Source organism: Mauremys reevesii, linkage group 1 (assembly GCF_016161935.1).
Source record: "Mauremys reevesii isolate NIE-2019 linkage group 1, ASM1616193v1, whole genome shotgun sequence".
Lineage (NCBI taxonomy): Eukaryota > Metazoa > Chordata > Testudines > Geoemydidae > Mauremys > Mauremys reevesii.
Window position 1 is genome coordinate 10,526,893 of NC_052623.1, and position 25,495 is coordinate 10,552,387.

Here is a 25,495-nt window from a genome sequence, read left to right on the forward strand (position 1 = left end):
TTGTAAATGCTCCTTCCTGCCTTGGTCTCCTTCCCCGATTGCACTCTCCTCCCTCACCAGCCCCTCTCCCCTAGCACTTCAACCCCATCTGAACGCCTCTCTAGAGAGTGGAGATCAGTAGCTCATGTCTTCTCGGATGGAAGGGTCCAGGATGGAAGGGTCCAGGCTGTGGCCTGTGTTTTTCAACTCCCAGGTCACTAGTTTGGGAGCAGTGTGAGGAACTGACCCTTCACTTCACGAACACCCTGATTATCCTCGCACGAAGGTGTTTGCTTTTCACGCTGTACACAATGGGGTTCATTAGGGGTGGGACTAACAGATAGAAGTAGCCCAGGACAAACTGAAGCAAGTGGGAAGAGCTATTCCCAAATCTGTGTATCACAGACAAGCCGATCTCTGGTATGTAGAAGAGCAGGACGGCGCAGAGGTGGGAGACGCAGGTGTTCAGGGCCCTGAGACACTCCTCATGGGACACGACACTCAGCACTGTTTTGAGGATCATCACATAAGAGAGGAAGATGAGCAATGAGTCCAATCCCATGGTTAAGAGTGCAGTAGACAAGCCATAGATATTGTTGACTGTGATATCCGCACAAGCCAGCTTCATGACTTCCTGATGTACGCAGTAGGAATGGGAGAGAACATTAGCTCGACAGTATTGGAACCGCTTCAGCAGAAAAGGGAGTGGTAATACTACGACCACCCCTCTTAGCACACACAGCAGTCCCATTTTGGCTAACCTCGGTGGAGTTAAGATGGAAGCATATCTCAGCGGGTTACAGATTGCGATGAAGCGGTCAAAGGCCATCAACAAGAGGAAGGAGGATTCCATACCTTGAAGCAAGTGGATGAAGAACAGCTGGGCAAAACAGGCATCGAGGCTGATCTCCCTAGAGTTGAACAAGAATATGCCCAGTATTGTAGGTATGGTGGTTATCGATAAGCCAAGGTCTGTGATGGCCAACATGGAAAGGAAAATGTACATGGGCTCGTGGAGGCTTGGATCTGTTTTTATAATGAACAGAATGATTGAATTTCCTACTATCGAAATGACATACATTAAGCAGAAGGGGATAGAGATCCAGAGATAGACGTCTTCCTTTCCAGGTATCCCGGTGAGAAGGAACACTGTAAATTGGAAGTTGGTGTCATTGAGAGCTGACATGATGTACTGGGCAGGTCCAAGAAGTTTTCAACTTTCCTTCCTGAAAGGAAAAAGAACAGGAGACTAACTGATATTTAACTATGCATCTTGCTGCTCTCAGAGCAAGTCTAGAGACTCCCAGGAGCTCAAGGAAGATCAGCAAAAACAGACTCTTCGATTTACACCATTGATAGGAAGATAGGCACTGCCAGACTGGATCAGACCTGCAGTCCATCTAACCCAGTAACCAGTGGCCTTTTCCAGAAGCTTCAGAGGTAGGTGGAAGAAACCCTGCAATGGGCAGCTATGAATAACCTGCTCCCAGGGGAAATTTCCCCCTGACACCCACTAGTTAGACATATTTCATGGTGTAAATCAGGAGGGTTTAGAGCCCTTCCAAGACTTTTACAAAAAAATGCTCACTAATGAAATTGGATTTTCCAATTACCTCTATAAGCACCCAATCCCTCTCTGAATCCTGCTATGCTCTGATCTCCAATGATATCTTGTGGCTGGGAATTCCACAGCCTATTTGATAACTATGATTTTACAGTTGTAACTTTCACACAGAAACCCTCTCTGACCCTTCACTTCTGAGTGTGGCCCATTGTATCGTAACGTGCATAAAAACATGGCAAGTGCCTGGTGAAAGTGGTCATTGTATTATCTGTCCTCCATTGAAGCTATTTATAAATGTGTTTCATTGCCTCATTATATACATTTGTTTTTTACTTTCTCCACTCCTCAGAGTTGAAATTCTGCCACTGCCTCTTTGTAGCACATGGGAGCAATTGTCAGGGCCAGGTTCTGAATTCAGTAACAGTGACTTCAACTGCATCACTCCAGATATACATGTGTAAATTCAATCAGAACCGACCTCTATTAACTTTCCCTTATCAAATGCTCCCGGTGATACACCCTGACTCTCAAGAATCCCTCCAAGAGAAACTGAAGTGCTTTGCCTGATCAGGACTGACTGATTCCAGAAAACTCAATCATCCAACAAGCTTCTCTTCATCCTCACAGGAACTGCAGGTCTGTAGATATCAGGCAAGTTACAAGCTAACACTGACAGTTATTTCAGCTGCGGGGGAAGGGTTGGCTTCACAATTGGGTGAATAGTGCAAACACTAGGTGTGCACTGATACCCAGCTGAGTGTGCAAGTTACTTCAGCCATGAGTGTGTAACAGTTGATTGGCATAAATTATATACAATCTCTATTACACTCCCCTTTGCTGCACCTCAGCTCTACTCTGCAGAAACACAGACCAGCGGTTCTATTCTCTCAGGACTGTTTGGAAAGCCTTGCACAAGTCTTGCAGAGTGAATGAATGCAGGACCCTGAATGGATGTGTTAGAAACAGCTTCTTGTCAGTTACCAGGAGACAGTATCATACAATCGTTCACTGAACAAAAAAATTAATAGTACAAACCCATCGCAACCAGTATTTGGAGCACTTCTAAAATAGTTTCTAAAACAAAGGCCATTAACTGTTACCAGTGCTCCTTCCTATATTCTAACAACTCTACTGCTAGCTTTGGCTAGACATGCATATCATGAAACTTTGGTTTGTAATATTTCTATTATGATGAAAAGTTTGGGCATTCAATTTGCATATCTGTACTTCAGTACCCACATGCCAACCCATTCTTTCCCCTCCGATCCTCTTTCAGAGATGATTTCTCAGGTTAGAGTGGGACTTAAAACCTAGCTTATGTCATCTGGATTTCTTCAGAACCTGAAAAGATCCCAGTGTCTCAGCCCTCATTCAGTCACTTGTCAGCAAACAAAAGTCTACTAGCTCCTCTGTCCCTGGGTTATTAGGTGACTGGTTCTCCTCAGGTTCTGTTCTGTCAGTCTGTAGCCGGTATCCAGAGTAGTAACAGCCATTGGGATTGATATATGAAATAGTCATTCCCTGAGCTCTCACTCACTAGTACATAGTACCCCCTGCACCTGTTATTCAGCCATGATGAGGGCTTGCAGGAAGTGGATTTCAAAGTCAAGTGCATGAATATTCATGGAAATGGAACTTCATTTCACACAGGAAAGTCGTCTATTGCTCTCTCTCTCTCTCTGACTGCCTATGTTCTGTATTCATAAAATGTGGAGCACCGGGAATGGCACTGGGACAGACATGGAGCTGAGCTGCAATAATGAACGTGTATGTTAAACCCAGTTCTTGGGATGTTTGCTGTAAAGCTATACTGGGTTAAGTATTGGGATGTTTATGCTATACCTATATTGCGAGAAACCAGTATGGCTCATCTTCGTTTAACATGAGGCTGCTAAAAAAGAAGCAGGAAGAGAAGCAACAGCTCAAGAAAAGCCATTGCTCAGTCACCACCCCAGGGAGGTTGAGAGACAACACTGGAGCTACAAGCTGGGAAGAGCCTATTCCCGGACTCCAGCCACATCACACAGCTTGTTTTGCCAGTGCTGGGAGTCTGTGCAGAGCTGGGGCAGCTGTTGCTGAGAAGCTCTTCAGACTGGCCGGCACAGACACCGCTGGGGAAGTCTGAAGGCCCTCGGCCTGCCTGTGTCCCCATCAGAGTGGGAGGGCTTGGACTCAGAGACATGTACAGACTGTTGTTTGAAAAACATCTTATTCTCCCATGTTACACTTTCTTCCTTCTGTTCAGATTAAACAGTATTTTGGTTCGGGAAGGCTGGCTGGTCACTCGTCTCACCACTACTCACAGCCTCCCAGAGGGAAGAACCACAGGTGCCCAATGCACTCGGACCTGCTGGGCAAGCACAGTCAAGCCGCGGTCTGCGTAGCCCAGGGCTCAGTCTGAGGGTGGGAGGATCACAGGATTCCACCCCAGGAGAGGGAAGACTACGAGGTCTGATGTCTGGCACTCAGAGACCACAGGGTGGCAGAGACGCCGGTAGCCCTGTAGCTCTGAGGGTTCTCTACAGGGCAGAAACATTGGAGCCCTCAGCCAGTCAGAAAAAAGAAATACGCCCTATCAGACCTCTTACTATAGAGCAACGCAGCTCTGAATTCCTGTGTTCACAATCGAGCCAGAGAATAAAACCTTTGAAAATGCATTTGTTGAATACATTTCCAGCAGCAAATATACCTGAGGTAATTTGTGAACTAGTCACTGATAGTCTGTGGGGGTCTCATCTCGCTCAGCCCCTGGCAGGATTGGGTCCATAAGAACATAAAAACAAGAACGGCCGTACCGGGTCAGACCAAAGGTCCATCTATCCCAGTATCCTGTCTTCCGACAGTGGCCAATGCCAGGTGCCCCAGAGGGAATGAACAGAACAGGTAATCAGCAAGTGATCCATCCCTGTCGCTCATTCCCAGCTTCTGTCAAACAGAGGCTAGGTACACCATCCCTGCCCAACCTGGTTAATAGCCATTGATGGACATATCCTCCATGAATGTATCTAGTTCTTTTGAGACCCCTCTTATAATCTAGAGCACACGGCACCTCTAGAAACATGACCCCTTGAAAAATCCTGACTCGGGGCATCAGGATTTTAATAGTCCGAGCTTACTTTGAATGTCTAGCTTTCTGTGTAGCTTGAACAATCCACCATGGAGCATGGGCAGATGTAGGGGAGGGGTTCCCAAGCTACCTAGCACTGCCTGCCCCCAGCCCCTGTCACTGAGTCACCCTGACAGCCAACCTGAATCCTCTGCCACTGCACAGAACATCTGCAAATGGAAACAGCTCGCAGCCTTTCCCCTTCCCTTTGCATTTTAAAGATAGTGAAACCTGCCAACGTACCCAATTCCTGCTAGACATGGAGCCGCTGAAACCAGAGATCTTCACCCTAAAGGACAAGGAGTCATTGGGGAAGTTGTACAGGCAGCAGGCAGTATCTGTTCAGACAGGGAGGCAGGTGTCTTTATGAAGCATGTCTGCACATTCCCTTGGGGGCCACTTGGCCATCAGGGAACCGCAACTGCTTGACTTACTGTGCACCAGCTTTAACTCCCATCATGGCCAATGCAAACTGCAGGAGGCTAATTCACAGGAGGGTGCCTGGTGATGTGAGTCAACCGAACAGCAGCGCCAGCCCTGCTGCAGGTTCTATTCATGGAATCCAGGCTTGTCATCACTGTTTGTATGATTCCGATTAGTCACAGGGCTACCTTGGGTGCAGCCGAGTGGAAACAATGATGCTGTCACAGCTGTGAACTTGCTGAAATAACATAACATAAAACAATAATAATAATATAGGACCTGATTTCTCCCCAGTGGCCCCCTGTCCTACATTACAAACTCAGGGAAGTGAAGTGAAGGGAGATTCCACAAGGCTCCCTACATGGAAATTTCCTTCAGATCGTTCCAGGAGGGGAGGTCCCTTTCCTTCTCCCTGAAGATTGAAAAGGGGAACCCAGGATCCAGGGACCCCCAAAGTGAGACACAGATCTCAGTGATCCACTGGTAGCTAGACCCACCCACCCACAATCTCTGTGCCTCCACATCATCTCTAGGACCGTCTCCAGCTCCCTGCTAGCACAGGTTCATCAGAGATGTGCTTCCAGGGCCTCTCATAGTAGCCACTGCCCACAGGATCTACTGAAAGGACATTGTACAGGTGGATGGGGCTGCAGAGAGATTGGTAGGCTGGTTAGACAAGCTAAATATAAGGAGTTTGCCCAGAAGTTTGCCTGGGGGGAGATCCCACAGAACGTTGGGTTTTTTGTTTTGTTTTTTTGCCTTTCAGGCTTCTGTGATCAGTAAGTACAACATCGGAAGAGGCTCTTAGAAGGAACATATTATGGATAGTGAGCAATCAGCTGTTGTGATCTGGATAGGATGTGCCATGTTTGTCTTTCTCCCAGAGGATAGAAGTGATTTCGTTTTTGTGAAGTGCACTCTGGTCTCCATATTGGAAGAGAAGGTTAAAGGACTAGAGACCGAAGTTTGAACCCTGCATTACATCAGAGAAAATGAAGACTTTCTGGATAGAAGTCAGCGTTTGGTATTGCAGGCACAGCATACTGAAGAATCAGAGAAGGTAGTGCAGAATGGGTAAGAAAACAGGCAATATGTTACCACCAGAAGAAGAAAGAGGAGAACCCATCCCAGCCAGTACAGATAGAGGTAAGAAACTAATTTCAGGCTCTCTGCACAGGTACTATGGCGGAGAATGATTTGGAACAGCCATCTGAGGGAAGGGATCGGAAGGAGACCACATCGACCCGAAGGCCTGGGATGCATTGTCCTAGGGATGGAGGTTCCATGAACACCACTCCCAAGAAGAGGAGATGGGTGGTGGTGTTTGGGGACAACCTTCTAAAGGGGACGGAGTCATCCATCTGCTATCCAGACTGGGAGACTCAAGAACTGTGCTGATTGCCTGGAGTTAGAATTCAGGATGTGACAGAGCATCTACTGAGACTGACCAAGCCCTCAGACCACTAACCCTTCTTACTTCTTCACATGGGCGTCAATGTACTGCCAAGAATGACCTTGAGTGGGTCACTGCAGACAACGTGACTTTGGATTCTTCAACCATGGGATGTTGTTCCAGGAAGAAGGATTGCTAGGAAGAGATGGGAATGACCTAACGAAGAGAGGGGAGAGCATCTTCACAGGCAGGCTGGCTAACCTAGTGAGGAGGGCTTTAAACTAGGTTTGCTGGGGGACAGTGACCTAAGCTCTGTGGTATGTGGGGAAGTGGGATACTGGGAGGAAACACAAGGAGGAGGGTACCTTATAGACTAACAGACGTTTTGCAGCATGATCTGCAGAGACCAACACCTACAAAATCTCCACCAAGCATTCTCAAAACTACAGTACCCGCACGAGGAAATAAGGAAACAGATCAACAGAGCCAGACGTGTACCCAGAAGCCTCCTACTGCAAGACAAACCCAAGAAAGAAACCAACAGGACTCCACTGGCCATCACATACAGTCCCCAGCTAAAACCCCTCCAACGCATCATCAGGGATCTACAACCCATCCTGGACAATGATCCCACACTTTCACAGGCCTTGGGTGGCAGGCCAGTCCTCGCCCATAGACAACCTGCCAACCTGAAGCATATTCTCACCAGTAACTGCACACCGCACCATAGTAACTCTAGCTCAGGAACCAATCCATGCAACAAACCTCGATGCCAACTCTGCCCACATATCTACACCAGCGACACCATCACAGGACCTAACCAGATCAGCCACACCATCACTGGTTCATTCACCTGCACATCCACCAATGTAATATACGCCATCATATGCCAGCAATACCCCACTGCTATGTACATCGGCCAAACTGGACAGTCTCTAAGGAAAAGGATAAATGGACACAAATCAGATATTAGGAATGGCAATATACAAAAACCTGTAGGAGAACACTTCAACCTCCCTGGCCACGCAATAGCAGATCTTAAGGTGGCCATCCTACAGCAAAAAAACTTCAGGACCAGACTTCAAAGAGAAACTGCTGAGCTTCAGTTCATCTGCAAATTTGACACCATCAGCTCAGGATTAAACAAAGACTGTGAATGGCTTGCCAACTACAGAACCAGTTTCTCCTCCCTTGGTTTTCACACCTCTACTGCTAGAACAGGGCCTCATCCTCCCTGATTGAACTAACCTCGTTATCTCTAGCTTGCTTCTTGCTTGCATATATATACCTGCCCCTGGAAATTTCCACTACTTGCATCCGAAGAAGTGGGTATTCACCCACGAAAGCTCATGTTGCAAAACGTCTGTTAGTCTATAAGGTGCCACAGGATTCTTTGCTGCTTTTACAGATCCAGACTAACACGGCTACCCCTCTGATACTTAAGGAGGAGGGTGCAACCGGGGAGGCCTCCTGATTCATACTGAGAAAGTAGGGCAATCAGTTAGTTATCTTAGGTGTCTGTACATGAACGCAAGAAGCCTGAGAAACAAGCAGGAAGAATTAGAAGTCCTGGCACAGTCAAGCAGCTATGCTGTGATTGGAATAACTGAGAATTGGTGGGGTAGCTCACATGACTGGATCACTGTCGTGGATGGGTATAAACTGTTCAGGAAGGACAGATGGGGGAGTAAAAGTGGAGGAGTTGCACTGGATGTAAGAGAGCGATATGATTTCTCAGAGCTCCAGTATGAACTGGAGAAAAGCCTGTTGAGAGTCTCTGGATTAAGTTTAGAGGCAAGAGTAACCAGAGTGATGTCGTGCTGGGCGTGTGCTATAGACCACGAGACCAGGAGGATGAGGTAGACGAGGCTTTCTTCAGACAACTAACAGAAGTTTCCAGATCACAGGCCCTAGTTCTCATGGGAGACGTCAGTCACCCTGACATCTGCTGGGAGAGAAATACAACGGTGCACAGACAATCCAGGAAGCTTTTGGAGAGTGTTCGGGACAAATTCCTGGTGCACGTGCTAGAGGAACTAACTAGGGGCCATATTCCTCTTGACCTGCTGCTCACAAACTGGGAAAAATTGGTAGGGGAAGTAGAAGTGGGTGGCAACCTGGACAGCAGTGACCATGAGATGGTTGAGTTCAGGATCCTGACAAAAGGAAGCAAGAAGAGTAGCAAAACCTGGGATTTCAGACCCTGGACTTCAGAAAAGCAGACTTTGACTCTCTAAGGGAACTAATGGGCAGGATCCTCTGGCAGGCTAATATGAGGGAGAAAGGAGTCCCAGAGAGCTGGCTGAATTTTAAAGAAGCTTTATTGAGAGCGCAGGGATAAGCCATCCTGATGTGCAGAAAGAACAGCAAATATGGCAGGCTTAACAGTAAGCTTAAAAACAAAAAGGAAGTTTACAAGAAGTGGAAACTTGGACAGATGACTAGGGAGGAGTAAAAATATTGCTCAAATATGCAGAGGTGTAATCAGACAGTCCAAAGCACAATTGGAGTTGCAGCTAGCAAGGGATGCAAAGGGTAACAAGAAGGGTTTCTACAGGTATGTTAGCAACAAGAAGGTCAGGGAAAGTGTGGGACCCTTACTGAATGGAGCAGGCAACCTAGTAACAGATGATGTGAAAAAATCTGAAGTACTCAATACTTTTTTTTGCCTCATTTTTCACAGACAAGGTCAGCCCCCAGACTGCTGCACTGAGCAGCACAGCATGTGGAGGAGGTGAGCAGCTCTTGGTAGTGAAAGAACAGGCTAAGGGCTATTTAGAAAAGCTGGACATGCACAAGTCCATGGGTCCAGATCTAATGCACCCAAGGTTGCTTAGGGTGTTGGCTGATGTGATTGCAGAGCCACTGGCCATTATCTTTGAAAACTCATGGCAATCAGGGGAGGTCATAGATGATTGGAAAATGGCAAATATAGTGCCCATCTCTAAAAAAGGGAAGAAGGAGAATCGGAGGAACTACAGACCAGTCAGCCTCACCTCAGTCACGGGAAAAATCATGGAGCAGGTCCTCAAGGAATCCATGTTGAAGCATTTGGAGGAGAGGAAGGTGATCAGGAACAGTCAACGTGGATTCACCAAGGGCCTGGCCAACCTGATTGCCTTCTATGAAGAGATAACAGGTTCTGTCAATATGGGGAAAGCAGTGGATGTAATATATCTTGACTTTGGCAAAGCTTTTGATATGATCTCCCACAGTATTCTAGCCAGCAAGTTAAAAAAGTATGGATTGTATGAATGGACCATAAAGTCAATAGAAAGCTGGCTAGCTCATTGGGCTCAACAGGTAGTGATCAACAGCTCCATATCTAGTCAACAACCGATATCAAGAAGAGTGCCGCAAGGGTCGGTCCTGGTGCCAGTTTTGTTCAACATCTTCACTAATTATCTGGATGATGGGATGGATTGCCTCCTCAGCAAGTTTGCAGATGACACTAAGCTGGGGGGAGAGGTAGATACGCTGGAGGGTACAGATGGGGTCCTGAGTGACCTAGACAAATTGGAGGATTGGGCCAAAAGAACTCTGATGAGATTCAACAAGGACAAGTGCAGAGTCCTGCACTTAGGACAAGTGCACAATCCCATGCACTGCTACAGGCTGGGGGCCGACTGGCTAAACAGCAGTTCTGCAGAAAAGGACTTAGGAGCTACAGTGGATCAGACCCTGGATATGAGTCAGCAGTGTGCCCTGTTGTCAAGAAGGCTAACAGCATATTGGGCTGCATTAGTAGGAGTATTGCCAGCAGATTTAGGGAAGTGATTATTCCCCTCTATTTGGCACTTGTGAGGCCATACCTAGAGTACTGCATCCAGTTTTGGTCCCCCCACTACAGAAGAGATGTGGACAAATTGGAGAGAGTCCAGTGGAGGGCAACGAAAATTATTAGGGGGATGATTTATTTGGTGTTGGTCCTGCTTTGAGCAGGGGATTGGACTAGATCACCTCCTGAGGTCACTTCCAACCCTAATATTCTATGATTCTATGATAATATAATTAAATTTAATATCCCTGTGGTAGGAAAAACACCACAGCATCCTAACACTGTAGCATTTAATTTCAGAAAGGGGAACTACACAAAAATGAGGAGGTTAATTAAACAGTAATTAAACGGTACAGTGCCAAAAGTGAAATCTCTGCAAGCTGCATGGAGACTTTTTAAAGACACCATAATGGAGGCTCAACTTGAATGTATTTCCCAAATTAAAAAATATAGCAAGAGAACCAAAAAAGAGCCACCATGACTAAACGGCAAAGTAAAAGAAGCAGTGAGAGGCAAAAAGGCATCCTTTAAAAAGTGAAAGTTAAATTCTAGTGAGGAAAATAGAAAGGAGCATAAACACTGGTAAATGAAGTGTAAAAATACAATTAGAGAGGCCAAAAAAAAATTTGAGGAACAGCTAGCCAAAGATTCAAAAAGTAATAGCAAAAAAATTTTTGGTACATCAAAAGCAGGAAGCCTGGTAAACAACCCGTTGGGCCACTGGACGATCGAGGTGCTAAAGGAGCACTCAAGGATGATAAGGCCATTGCAGAGAAACTAAATGAATTCGCTGTGTCTGTCTTCATGGCTGAGGCTGTAAGGGAGATTCCTAAACCTGAGCCATTCTTTTTAGATAACAGATTGAGGTATCATTAGAGGAGGTTTTGGAACAAATTGATAAATTAAACAGCAATAAGTCACCACGACCAGATGGGATTCACCCAAGAGTTCTGAAGGAACTCAAATGTGAAATTGCAGAACTACTAACTGTGGTATGTAACCTATCATTTAAATCAGCATAGTTAATGTGAGGCCAATTTTTAAAAAGGGCTCCAGAGGTGATCCCAGCAATTACAGGCCTGTAAGCCTGACTTCAGTACCGAGCAAACAGGTTGAAACTATAATAAAGAACAAGATTGTCAGACATATAGATGAACATAATTTGTTGAGGAAGAGTCAACATGGTTTTAGTAAAGGGAAATCATGCCTCACCAATCTACTAGAATTCTTTGAGGGGGTCAACAAGCATGTGGGCCAAGAGGATCCAGTGGATATAGTGTACTTAGATTTTCAGAAAGCCTTTGACAAGGCTCTTCCCAAAGGCTCTTAAGCAAAGTAAGCTGACAAGGAATAAGAGGGAAAGTGCTCTCATGGATTCGTAGCTGGTTAAATGATAGGAAACAAAGGGTAGATATAAATGGTCAGTTTTCAGAATGGAGAAAGGTAAATAGTGGTGTCCCTCAGGGGTCTGTTCTGGGACTAGTCCTATTCAACATACTCATAAATAATCTGGAAAAAGGGGTAAACAGTGAGGTGGCAAAATTTGCAAATGATACAAAATTACTAAAGATTGTTAAGACCCGGACAGAGTGAAGTGCTACAAAAGGAGCTCTCAAAACTGGATGACTGGGCAACCAAATTGCAGATGAAATTTAATGTTGATAAATGCAAAGTAATGCACAGTGGAGAGCATAATCCCAACTACACATATAACATGATGGAGTCTAAATTAGCTGTTACCAATCAAGAAAGAGATCTTGGAGTCATTGTGGATAGTTCTCTGAAAACATCTACTCAATGTGCAGTTGTAGTAAAAAAGCGAACAGAATGCTAGGGATAATTAAGAAAGGGATAGAAAATAGGACAGAAAATATCATATTTCCTCTATATAAATCCATGGTACACCGACATCTTGAATACTGTGTGCAGATGTGGCCATCCCATCTCAAAAAAGATATATTGGAATTGGAAAAAGTTCATAAAAGGGCAATAAAAGTGATTAGAGGTACAGAATGGCTTCCATATGAGGAGAGATTAATGAGACTGGGACTTTTCAGCTTGGAAAAGAGACGGCTAAGGGGAGATATGATTGAGGTCTATAAAATTATGACTGGTGTAGAGAAAGTAGATAAGGAAGTGTCATTTACTACTTCTCATAACACAAGAACTAGGGGTCACCAAATGAAATTAATAGGCAGCAGGTTTAAAACAATCAAAAGGAAGTATTTCTTCACACAACACACAGTCAATCTATGGAACTCCTTGCCAGAGGATGTTATGAAGGCTAAGACCATAACAGGGTTCAAAAAAGAACTAGATAAATTCATGGAGGACAGGTCCATCAATGGCTATTAGCCAAGATGGGCAGAGATAGTGTCCCTAGCCTCTGTTTGCCAGAAGCTGGGAACGAGCAACAGAGGATGGTTCACTTGATTATTCCCTGTTCTATTAATTCCCTCTGAGGCACCTGGCACTGGCCACTGTTGGAAGACAGGATACTGGTCTAGATGGACCTTTCACCTGATCCAGTATGGCAGTTTTTATGTTCTTAAGATTACCAGAAACTCAGGGAATTAAACTCTTGTGAAATTCCTTTTCCAAATGATAACACTAAGTCATGCTTTCTCCTGAACCTATTGAGGGATAAATCCATCAGCCAAAGCCCAGATCAGGGTCATAGTGGACAAGCAACTCAACATGAGCTCCTGGTGTGCTGTAAAATGGGCGAATGTGACCCATAGGGACATAGGTTTGGAAGGGACCTCCTGGGTCAAAGAGCCTAGTCTCATGCCATAGCAGGTGACCCCAGCACATCATCCAGTGCATAAACCTGTCAACCTCCATCCTAAAATTAGCTGGGTTGTTTCCCCACAGTGCTTCCATTGAGTGGCTGTTCCAGAACTTCCCTTCTCGGAGAGTCAGGCCTGGTCTACACTAGGATCTTAAATCGAATTTAGCAGTGTTAATTCGAACTAATCGCTCAACCGTCCACACCAGGAAGCCATTTAATTCGAACTAGGGGGCTCCTTAGTTCGAATTTGGTACTCCACCCCGACAGGTGGAGTAACGCTAAATTCGCACTTGCTAGCTCGAATTAGGTTAGGTGTGGATGAAATCGAACTTAGTAGCTCCGGGAGCTATCCCACAGTGCACCACTCTGTTGACGCTCTGGACAGCAGTCCGAGCTTGGATGTTCTGAGCAGCCACACAGGAAATGACCCGGGAAAATTTGAAATCCTTTTCCTGTCTGGACAGTTAGAATCTCATTTCTTGCTTTGACATCGGGGCGAGCTCCGCGGCACCTGCAACGATGCAGAGCTCTCCAGCAGAGGAGTCAGCCCAATGCAAGAATAGAAAGAGATCCCCAGCATGGACAGACCGGGAAGTCCAGGATCTGATCGCTGTGTGGGGCGAGGAGTCTGTGCTGTCGGAGCTGCGCTCCAACAAGCGTAATGCAAAGACCTTCGAGAAGGTCTCCCAAGCCATGACACAGAAAGGATACAGCCGGGATGCGATGCAGTGCCGCGTGAAAGTCAAGGACCTGAGGCAAGGCTATCAAAAAGTCAGAGCGGCAAACGGACGCTCCGGAGCACAGCCCCAGACATGCCGCTTCTACGAGGCACTGCATGCCATTCTCGGTGGGTCTGCCACCACTGTCCCACCAGTGACCGTGGACTCAGTGGATGGCATAGTGAACCAGGACAGTTCCTACTCGATGTTCGCCGATGGGAAGACGGCGAAGGGTCCGTGGAGGAAGGCGCAGGCGACAGCGAACACAATGCCGCTTTCCCTGACAGCCAGGATCTGTTCCTCACCCTCACAGAGATCCCCTACCAACCCTCACGGCCGTGAACCCGGACTCAGAGTCAGGGGAAGGATCAGGCGGTAAGTCGTATAAACAAGAAAATATTTATTTGTTCGAAAACATGTATACCAAAAATAGAAATTCTATCTATAAATACTATATCTAAAAGTTTTTAAAGGGAAACTAAACGAACAGTAGGTCCACACAGATTGGGATGGAACAATAGTCCTCCATGGACAATTCCACAAATGCTTCAAACAGTTCCTCAAATACCCTCCGCAGGAGGTTTCGAGGAAGAGGTGCCTTATTTGGTCCTCCGGTGAAGCTCACTCTTCCACGCCACAACATCCTTAGATACAGGGGAACCATCGCCTCTACCAGCATGGCCGCGTAGGGTCCCGGTCGGTGAAGTGCTTCCCTTAACATCCTTTCTTTCTGCACTCGAGAGACACGCCTCAGGGTAATCTCGTTACTGAAGTGCTGCATCTAATTAGGGCAATTAGCGAATAGTTACTGTTCTTAATGGTTTACTTATACTTTGCATAACAAAGCCCCTCGCTTAGCAGCCACGTGCTGTAGGCCACACAGGAAAAGCATACATTGATCTTTCCCCTGCAGTGTCGGGAGTGGCTGCAAAAGGGTCATAGTATCTGATTTCCAGATTGCCTTTAGCACGACGGCACAGCTATCCGTTAACTGATAAGCATAATGTACTGTAAGGCTTACCAGGACTCTCTGCTAGACGGATTCTGCTATCTCTCCCGACTTCTCCGCTCTCCTGTGCAATGGCGCAGCCAATCAGAGCATAGGCCAAAATGTTGTGCTTCTCTGGAGACCACGTGACACTTGTTGTCCGGTACGGTCTTCTTCATAGAAATTGACTAGACGGTGTTCACTGTTCGCAAAAATGTATCTGTACAAGGAAATCACTAACTTTCCCCATCACACAGCTTCGGCTCCTTCCCGGACTGCCCCGGCATCCCCCTCGCAGAGACTGGCAATGATTAGACGGCGAAAGAAGAAGACTAGGGACGACATGTTCGCTGAACTGATGGCCTGCTCCCAAGCAGAGGCTGCAGAGCAGAAACACTGGAGGGAGACCCTATGTGAGCAGCATCGCACACTCATGGAACGTGAGGATAGGTGGCGGCAGGAAGACCAGCAGACCACCCAAACGCTGCTTGGTCTCATGAAGGAACAAACGGACACGCTTCGTCGCCTTGTTGATGTCCTGCAGGACCGCAGGCTGGAGGACAGGGGCCCCCTGCAGTGTCTCTGCAATCGCCCTCCCCAGCCAAGAAGTCCTGGCCCCCCCTCACCCAAAAGTACAAGACGGAGGGGTGGTAGAGGCCGTGAGAACTGTCACTGAACCAGAGCAGAGCAGCCGTGTACCCCGCACTTCTCACGTTAGAAATTTGTAGAAGTGCTTCCCTTATAGGCTCAGCCAGTCCCAAATCCAAGGTTCATCCCCCCACTGTTTATTAGATTAATAAAAGATGTTTGCTGTTAATCACTGTTTCCGTCATGTCTTTCCTGTCAGAGGATTTTTCGGTGTATGGGGTGGACAGGGGTTTCATACTTGCACGGTATAGCCTACAGTACCAGGGTACAGACTTGGGGAAAGGATCAACTGCGGGGCACACACACACTGCAGTCAGTAGGCACCAGGGTCATTCTGTGTTGTGTATGCTGCCCCTGGTCATTTCGTAATGTGTATGCTTGTCCAGGGTCCTAGCGCCTGCCACGCCATTACTGTGAAGGCAGGCTGCCCTTACGATGCACTTGCAACGGATCCACGAGCCTATCCGCTGCCCTGAGCCCCAACAAGAGCCCTCATCCACGAACAGATAGTCACCCTTCTCCCACACCCATCACCCCTTCCCACGCAGAAACCCGCAGCCCACTGCCGTCATCCAAACCCCTATGCAAAGAAGGCACCACTCGCCCCTTCCTGCAAACCCTCCCCTTCATGCAGAACCACTTTCAGCCGTCCCCCACCCCAGAGACCTATGTAGGAGCAGGAGGATGTCAGTCCTCTATGGAGGAAGCGGTCTGTACGTCAGTGCACACCGTGCCCAGCACAGTATGCGTCCATGTCTCAACACCAGAACAGAAATGCAAAGTAAAAGAAAGATTTATTAATAATGAGTGTAACAATTAATTTGCTTAAAAACGTGCTTTGGAAGTGGGGGAAACTTGGAGAACACGGCATGTAGCCGCAGATCGAAATCGACACAAACTGACACAGGCCCAGGGTCAGTTTCTCTTGAAAGCAAGTGGAGAGTTATAGGTTACCCTGATCTCCGAGGAAACTTGCTTTCAAAGCCTCCTGGATACAGAGCGCTTCCCGCTGGGATATTCTCTCGGCACGGGTGTCTGGCTGAGCGTAAACTGCAGCCAGGCGATTTGCCTCAACCTCCCATCCGGACAAAAAGGCCTCGCCCTTGCTCTCACACAGATTGTGCAGCACACAGCATGCAGCAATAACTACGGGGATATTCTTTTCGCTGATGTCCAAGCGAGTCAGTAAGCTCCGCCATCTCCCCTTGAGACGTCTGAAAGCACACTCCACCACCATTCTGCACTTGCTCAGCCGGTAGTTGAAGAGTTCCTTCTCTCTGTCCAGGGCGCCTGTATAGGGCTTCATGAGCCAGGGCATTAGCGGGTAGGCTGGGTCCCCGAGGATCACTGTAGGCATCTGCACATCCCCAACCGTTATTTTGTGGTCCGGGAAGAAAGTACCTGCCTGGAGGAGTCTAAAGAGACCAGAGCTCCTGAACACACGCGCGTCATGAACCTTGCCCGCCCACCCGACGTTGATGTTGGTAAAACGTCCCCTATGGTCCACCAGTCCTTGCAGCACCATGGAAAAGTAGCCCTTTCGGTTAATGTACTCGCTGGCCTGGTGGGCTGGTGCCAGGATAGGGATGTGAGTCCCATCTATAGCCCCACCGCAGTTTGGGAATCCCATCGCTGCGAAGCCGTCTATGACAACCTGGACGTTTCCCAGGGTCACCACCTTTGAGAGCAGTTGCTCAATGATTGCGTGGGCTACTTGAATCACAGCAACCCCCACGGTAGATTTGCCCACGCCAAAGTGGTTCGCTACTGACCGGTAGCTGTCTGGCGTGGCAAGTTTCCAGAGGGCTATGGCCACTCGCTTCTGCACACTCAGGGCTGCTCGCATCCGGGTGTCCTGGCGCTTCAGGGCAGGGGACAGCAAGTCACACAGTTCAAGGAAAGTGCCCTTACGCATCCTGAAGTTTCGCAGCCACTCTGTGTCATCCCAGACCTGCAGCACTATGCGGTCCCACCAGTCCGTGCTTGTTTCCCGGGCCCAGAATCTCCGTTCCACACCATGAACTTGACCCATTGCCACCATGATCTCCACTGCCCGGCGTACCCTGCTTTCTGAGAGGTCTGCACCACTCTCCTCACCGCGCTGCCGGAGCCTCCTCGCCCGATTTCTCAGCAGCTGACTGTTGCAGAGGTGGACGATAAGGTGCGAGGAGTTGACAATGGCCATAAGTGCAGCGATGATCGCAGCGGGCTCCATGCTCGCAGTGCTGTGGCGTCCGCGCTGTAACCGACCAGAAAAGTGCGCGAACAGATTTCCCGCCGGCGCTTTCAGGGAGGGAGGGCGTTTGTGAGTGACGGTTGAATGATGACAGTTACCCAAAACCACCCTCGACACATTTTTCCCCCAGCAGGCATTGCGAGCTCTACCCAGCATTCCAATGGGCAGCGGGGACTGCGGGAACTGTGGGATAGCTTCCCACAGTGCACCGCTTCCAAAGTCGACGCTGGCCCCGTGAATGTGGACTCAGAAATTCGAATTAGTGTATTTAGTATGGATACACAAATTCGACTTCATAAGGTCGAATCCACAAATTCGAACTAAGTTGATTCGAAATAGTCTTGTAGTGTAGACAAGGCCTCAGAAACCTCCTTCTCCTTTCCAATCTCAGTTTGCTCCTGGCCAGTTTGTCCCCATGTGTTCTTGTGCCAGCACCGTCCTTTAGCTTCAGTAGCTCCTCTCCTCTCTGGTGTTTACCAGGGATGTATTTATGTCCGATCCCCACCCAGCCTGTGTTGTGTTCAGCTAAACCAGACAAGCTCTTTCAGTCTCCACATAAGTCAGGTTATCCATCCCCCTGAACATCATAGGAGCCCTTCTCTGCACCATTTCCAGTCTGAATTAATCCTTTTCGAATAGGAAGTAACAGAATTTTACACAGTTTGCTAGAGGAGGTCTCACCAGTGTCTGGTATGAGGAAATTAATGCTTTCCTATCTCTTCTGACACATTCTAGGATCTCATTTGCCTTCTTCAGAGCCGCATCACGTTGGTGTCAAGTATCAGAGGGGTAGCCGTGTTAGTCTGGATCTGTAAAAAGCGAAGTGGGTATTCACCCACGAAAGCTTATACTCCAATACTTCTGTTAGTTTATAAGGTGCCACAGGACTCTTTGTCTCTTTTTACATCACATTGGTGGCTCACAGTCATCCTGGAACTGACTAATATACCTAGGTCTTTCTCCTGCTCTGTCGTTTCCAACTTATCATTTTCTATGTGAACAGGAGTGTAGTACATAGAATTCAGGAAGATTGAGAATGGACTTGATGACGGTGTACCACGTTCACAAGGACAAAATACCAGCTACTAACAGGAAAGCTATAGAAAAAACGAATGGCTGAAAACTAAAGCCAGACAAATTAAATTTGGAAATGAGGCACACATTTTTAACAGCAAGGGTGCTTAAACAGTGGAACAAATTCACAAGGAAGGTGAGGGTTCTCCTGATACCTCCAAACCAAGACTGGATGCCTTCCTGGAAGATCCACTTTACATGAACACAAATTATGCATTAGTCACACACAAGTCATTGGGCTCAATACAGGGTGAAATCGGTGAAATTCTGCACCTTGTGATGTAAAGAGGTCAGACTAGATCAGTGGTTCTCAAACTTTTTTTGATCACCCCGCCCCTTCTTTGTGTCTGTAAGAGTTTACGTCCCCCGCCCTCCACACAAATACATATACTGATATATGTGGGGACAGGGCTTCACTTGAATGAGCCAGCGATCGATTGGAATAAGAGCCAAAGCAAAACTGCGAGTGTGGTCCCTGCTTACGATGAAATGTGCACACCGCACCATAGCAAAAGGATCCACGTACAACTGGCAACAGCTCTTTATAATACTATACAAACTTATCAGAAAGCTGTCAAAATGCACAGTGTCACCTAGAGTCAAATATGCAGCACTGTCTGAAGACCGGATCTGTCTGGAGGAAACAATTAGGCTAGTTATTCACTGCTGAGGGTAAAATGTGAACAGGAAGGTTTTCACCCTAAAGCTCCTCACGCCCCCCTCCAATAAATTTCGCACCCATCCAGGGAGGCCCATCCCCCAGTTTTGGAACATCTGGTCTAGATGCTCTAATGGCTCCTTCTGGCCTTAAATTCTATGACTCTGTGAATCGTTGTCTTGAGTGGATCGTTATCTTGGCTGCAGCTTGAACAAGTTGCTCCTCTGAATGCTGACAGGCACTCAACAAGGACAGACACTGGCCAAGAAGAATCAGGACTGACACAAGAAAACTGGGATATATGGTCTCTTTATGCTCTAAACCAGGTCCTTTCCTGTCTTGGGCGGGGAGTCTCACAATTGTCCCACTCTTTGAGCAGAGAACAACACCCCCTCTATGCTAAACGCTTATCACCAAGCAGGTCTGACTGGACACCTCAGTCTCTCCCCTTCGGGTGCTTGTGACCAGGGCTGTACAGTCACCCCCAGCCTCCTTAAAACTAGGAGGTTTATTAGCAAACAGCACAAAGCATTGGAGAAAATGGTTTTAAAATACCAGGCAGCTGCCACACGTCTACACTCGTCTATCTCACGTATCACTATGAGCTAAGTTAGGCGGGGTTTGCTCTGGAGATAGAGGAACAGAACTGGCCCAACTTACATTCTTTTGGGAAGCCAAGGAGCTCTCAGGACCCAGCCTAGTTTCCCTGTGTCTCTGAGAGCATCTTCCCATGTTTTTGCCCCTTTCTTGTGGAAGCAGCCTGTGCTGAAACCTGTGTGAGCCTGGGCCAGTCACCGTAGTGCTCAGCCGTGTCCGTGTTACAGGGCCACGTCGTGAGCTGGCCTTTCCCCTGTTTTCTGCTTTCTCTCAGCAAGATATCCATGATGAGGCTCCAGTGGCACTTGCTCCATTGTTTGGCAGTTAGACCCATTCAGCCTCAAGGGCTTGCAAACACTGCTCAGTGACTGTGCTGGAACTCCTGGCATCCCTGTGACACTCCATCACTCCCCTCAAAAATCCACTACCTACCCCTCACTGCCACCCCGAGCACCCCCACATCTGCCCCAGACACTGAGGTGCTGGAGTCACAGGACTTCCCAGAAGCAGCTGTCACAAGAGGCTGTGGTAAGAGGCCTTTTATAGACCAATGTCAGAGGTGTTGCTATATGGAACTCTCACACAGCCCTGATCTTAGGATCTCAGAGTGTCTGAGAACCTGGAATGTATTTATCATTCCGCTACTGCTGTGAGGCAGGGAAGGGATATTATCCACCTGAACAGAGGCTCAGACAGCCAATGGCTTGCCCACAGTAAGACACGGCAAGGGAATCAAGACACTCATTGTGTTGCAGAGCCGTGCCCAGACCACAGGACCAGCCTTCCAGCCACCTGAATGGTGGCAGGCAAGGCTGATTTCTCTGCTGCTCCAGCAGAGCTCACTCCTGCACTGCAGAGAGCCTGCAGGGCCAGAAGCCAGTTACAGGAGTTTGATTCACTGGCCTGTTCTCCCCCTGACTCAGTGAACTTTAGAGCAGCCTAAGGGCTGGGCTGACAGCGGCCCATTGGTAACAGCTTCCTAGAGCACAGCACACTCTGGCCAAGTCCCTATGACAGGGGCCATCCTATGGTACCTCCTTCGGGCCTGAGGTGGCCCTGCAGACACACTGACCTTCTCTCTAAGTCCAAGCAATGACTTACTCTCAACCTGGGACACTTAAAAGAGGACCCCCCTTTGTGGGGTCAGCGTTTGTTCAGACTTGCCCCCTCTTCCCTTTTTCCTCTGAAGCCTCGCTCCCTGCCCCATCTCTTCCCACTAAGTCCTGCCCCCTGCTCCTCCACTTTCCTCAACTCTCTGCCTCTCAGCCAAACCAGAGTCGGGCCATGGTCAGAGTTGACGCCAGAGCCCGGGCTGCTGTTTGGAGCCCAGGACTATCCACCTTCCCCGGGTTGCAAATTCGGGGAGGGTAAAATGTGGAGAATCCCGGCTCTGGGCTCTAGCCTGGGGACGGTGCAGAGTCTCAGGCAAAGGGGAGTAGTAAGGGTAGGGCCTTGGGGGAAGAGATAGGGCAGAGGGGTAAAAGGAACCAGGATGGAATAGGTGGCCATGGCTGTCACTTGTGTTTTTCATCTACTGTGTGTCCAGTGCTGGAGATGGGGGATGAAATGACCCTTCACTTGACAAACGCCCTGATTATCCTCGCACGAAGGTGTTGGCTTTTCACACTGTACACAATTGGGTTCATCAAGGGTGGGACCAGCAGGTAGACATAGCCAAGGAGAATCTGAAGCAAGTGAGAAGAGCCCCCCCCGAATCTGTGTGTCACAGCCAGGCCGATGTTGGGTGTGTAGAAGAGCAGGACGGCGCAGAGGTGAGAGATGCAGGTGTTCAGGGCCTTGAGGCATTGATCATGGGACGCGATGCTCAGCACTGTTTTGAGGATCATCATGTAAGAGAGGAAGATGAGCAGTGAGTCCAACCCAAACGTGAAGAGTGTAGTAAACAAGCCATAGATGTAGTTGACTCTGATATCTGAACAAGCCAACTTCATGATGTCCTGGTGCAGGCAGTAGGAATGGGAGAGGACGTTGGCTCGACAGTATCGAAACCGTTTCAGGAGAATGGGGAATGGTAATGCTACAACCACCCCTCTTAGCACAAACACCAACCCCATCTTGGTTATTCTTGGTGGAGTTAAGATGGAAGCATATCTCAGTGGGTTACAGATTGCGATGAAACGGTCAAAGGCCATCAGTAACAGCATGGAGGATTCAATTTTTGCAAGCGAGTGGATAAAGAACAGCTGGGTAAAACAGGCATCAAGGCTGATCTCCCTAGAGTTAAACAAGAATATGCCCAGTATTGTTGGCATGGTGGATATCAGTAACCCAAAGTCTGTGACAGCCAACATGGAAAGGAAAATGTACATGGGCTCATGGAGGCTTGGATCTGTTTTTATAATGAACAGAATGACTGAATTTCCTAATATTGAGATAACATATATAAAGCAGAAGGGGACAGAGATCCAGAGATGGAGGTTTTCCTGCCCAGGTATGCCGGTGAGAAGGAACACAACAGATCTGAATTTGGTGTCATTGGCAGCTGACATAATGTACTGGATAGTTCCGAGGAGTTTTTAGCTTTCCTTCCTGAAAGGAAAAAGAACAGGAGACGTGATAATATTCAACAAAACATCATTCTGCTCTCAGTGCAAGTCTAGAGACTCCCAGGAACTCAAGGAAGATCAGCAAAAACATAGTCTCGGATTTACATCACCGATAGGAAGATAGGCACTGCTAGACTGGATCAGACCTGTAGTCCGTCTAGCTTAGTATCTAGTGACCAGTTCCAGATGCTTCAGAGGAAGGTGGAAGAAACTGTGCAGTAGGCAGCTGTGAGATAACCTGCTCCTAGGGAAAGTTTCCCCCTGACACCCACTAGTTAGACATATTTTGTGGTGTAAATCAGGAAATTTTTGGATCCTTCCAAGACTCTGTTAACACTATCCTCACTACTGTAATTTGATTTTGAATTTATTTATTTATTTGTCCTGCATTAATGGCCTCATTATCTGTATATTTTTTATTTTCTCCGCTGCTGAGTGTTCAAATTATGCCACTGCCTCTTAGATAACCTCCTGAGATCTCTTCCAACCCTAATCTTCTGATTCTATGATTCTATACTTCTGAAACACTTTCTAAAGCTAAAGCCATTAAGCAGTAAAGTTACCACTGCTCCTTCCTGTAGAGATTCTAACAACTCTGCTGCTGGCTTTCAATATACATACATGTCATGAACGTTTGATTTATAAAATTTGTCTTACAATGAAAAGTTTTGGCATAACATTTACAAATCTGTAATTTAGCATACATGTCAACCCATTCTTTCCCCTCTGATCTTCTTTCTGAGATGATTTCTCAGGTTAGAGTGGGACTTAAAATGTAGCATCTCTCATCTGGATTTCTTAAGAACCTGAACAGATTATGTATTTCAGCCCTCGTTCAGTCACTTGTCAGCAAACAAAAGTCTAGTAGCTCCTCTGTCCCTGGGTTAATAGCTGACTGGTTCCCTTCAGGTTCTGTTCTGTCAGTCTGTAGCCTGTATCCAGAGTGGTAACAGGCATTGGGATCAGTATAGAAAATATTCATTCCCTGAGCTCTCACCCTCTAGTACATAGTGACCCTTGATCTGTTATTCAGGCACGATGGGGGTTTGCAAGAAGTGGATTTCAAAGTCAAATGCATGAGTATTCATGGAAATGGAAGTTCATTTCCCACAGGAAAGTCGTCTATTGCTCTCTCTCTTGTTTGCTCGCTCTCTCTCTCATACTGCCTATGTCCTCTCTTCATAAAATACCTAGGACACTGGAATAGCATTATGACAGGCAAGGAGCTGCACTGCTATAATGAAAGTGTATGTTAAACCCAGTTCTTGGGATGTTTGCTGCATAGTGATATTGGGTTGACTATTGGGATGTTTATGTTATGGCTGTATTAGGTGAAACCATTGTGGCTCTTCTTAGTTTAACGGCAGGCTGCTGGAGAACAAGCAGGAAGGGAAGCAGCAACTCAAGAAAAGCCATTGCTCAGTAACCACCCCAGGGAGGTTGAGAGACAATACCGGAGCTACAAGCTGGCAGATCCTATCTCTGGGCTCCAACCACGTTGCTGAATTGAGAATGCTGTGAAGCTCTTCAGACTGACACTCATGGACATGGCTGAGGAAGTCTTAAGGCCCTTGGCCTGCCTGGGTCCCCGTCAGAGTGGGAGGGCTTGGACTCAGAGACATGTACAGATTGTTTTTTGAAAAACCTCCCATGTTACACTTTCTTCCTTAGATTAAACAGGAGTTTGTTTCAAGAAGGCTGGCTGGTCACTCGTCTCACCACCACTCACAGACTTTCAAGGGGAAGACCCACAGCTGCTGAACCCACTTGGATCAGCTGGGCAGGCAGAGTCGACCTGCAGTGTGCTGTAGTCCAGGGCACAGTCTGAGGGTGGGAGGATCAAGGAATTCCACCCTATGAGAGGGCAGGGTCCGAGGTCTGACATCTGTCTCTTAGAGACCAGATAAGGGCAGAGATGCCGGTAGCCCTGTAACTTTGAGCACAATCTACAGGGCACAAGTGCTGGAGCCCTCAGCCAGTTAGGACATAGAAATATGCCCTACTGGACCTGTTACCACAGAGTAACACAGCTCTGAATTCCTGCGTTCACAGTGGGGCAGAGATTAAAACCTTTGAAAATGCATTGGCTGATTAAATTTCCAGGACAAAATAAACCCGAGGCAATTTGGGAACTAATCACTGATATTCCATGGGGTCTCGTCTCTCTCAGCCCCTGCAGGATCATGCCCAGAGCACACGGCACCTCTAGAAATGGGACCCCTTACGAAACCCTGACTTGGAGCATCTGGGTTTTAACACTCAGAGCTTGCTCACTTTCAATGTGAGGTTTTTGTGCAGCTTCATCAGCCCCGTGGAGCATGTGCAGATGTAGGGGAGGGGTTCCCAAGCTACCTAGTGCTGCCTGACCTCCAGCTCTGTCACTGAGTCACCCAGACAGCCCAGCTGAGAACCCACTGCCGCTGCACAGGACCTCTGCAAATGGAAACAGCTTTCAGCCTTTCCCCTTCACTTCACATTTTAAAGATAGTGAAACTGCCAACGTACCCAATTCCTGCTAGCAGAGGAGCTGCTGACACCAGAGATCTTCACCCAAAAGGACAAGAAGTCATCGGAGAGGTAGCACAGGCAGCAGGCGGTATCTGTTCAGACAGGGAGGCAGCTGACTTTATGAAGCATGTCTGCATATTCCCCTGGGGGCCACTTGGCCATCAGGGAACCTCAGCTGCTTGGCTCAGTGTGCACCAGCTTTAACCCCATGGCAAACAGCGAGGCCAAACCACAGGGGATGATCCTGCCTAACTAGACCACAGTGCAAGCCCTGCTGAAGGCTCTATTTCTGGAATCCAGGCTTGTCATTACTGTTTGTATGGTTCTGATTAGTCACATGGCTCCCTCCAGGGCGGCTGTGTGGTAACGATGATGCTGTCACAGTTGTGATCTTGCTGAAATAAAATAAAATAGAATAATAAAAATAATTATATTATTCTCCCTGGCAGCCCCCTTTCCTGCATTA

At 47.6% G+C, this 25,495-nt stretch overlaps 2 protein-coding genes across 2 annotated transcripts; both read right to left on the bottom strand.

The window, feature by feature from the left end:
* Positions 1 to 229: 229 nt before the first annotated feature.
* LOC120379717 (olfactory receptor 51G2-like) lies at positions 230 to 1,198 on the bottom strand. The gene has a single exon (XM_039497211.1). It carries the CDS (start codon positions 1,163 to 1,165, stop codon positions 230 to 232), a length of 936 nt encoding a protein of 311 aa, XP_039353145.1. The 5' UTR covers positions 1,166 to 1,198.
* Positions 1,199 to 21,528: 20,330 nt separating this feature from the next.
* LOC120387487 (olfactory receptor 51G2-like) lies at positions 21,529 to 22,464 on the bottom strand. The gene has a single exon (XM_039508322.1). The coding sequence runs from the start codon at positions 22,462 to 22,464 to the stop codon at positions 21,529 to 21,531; it is 936 nt and encodes a 311-aa protein (XP_039364256.1).
* Positions 22,465 to 25,495: the final 3,031 nt, after the last annotated feature.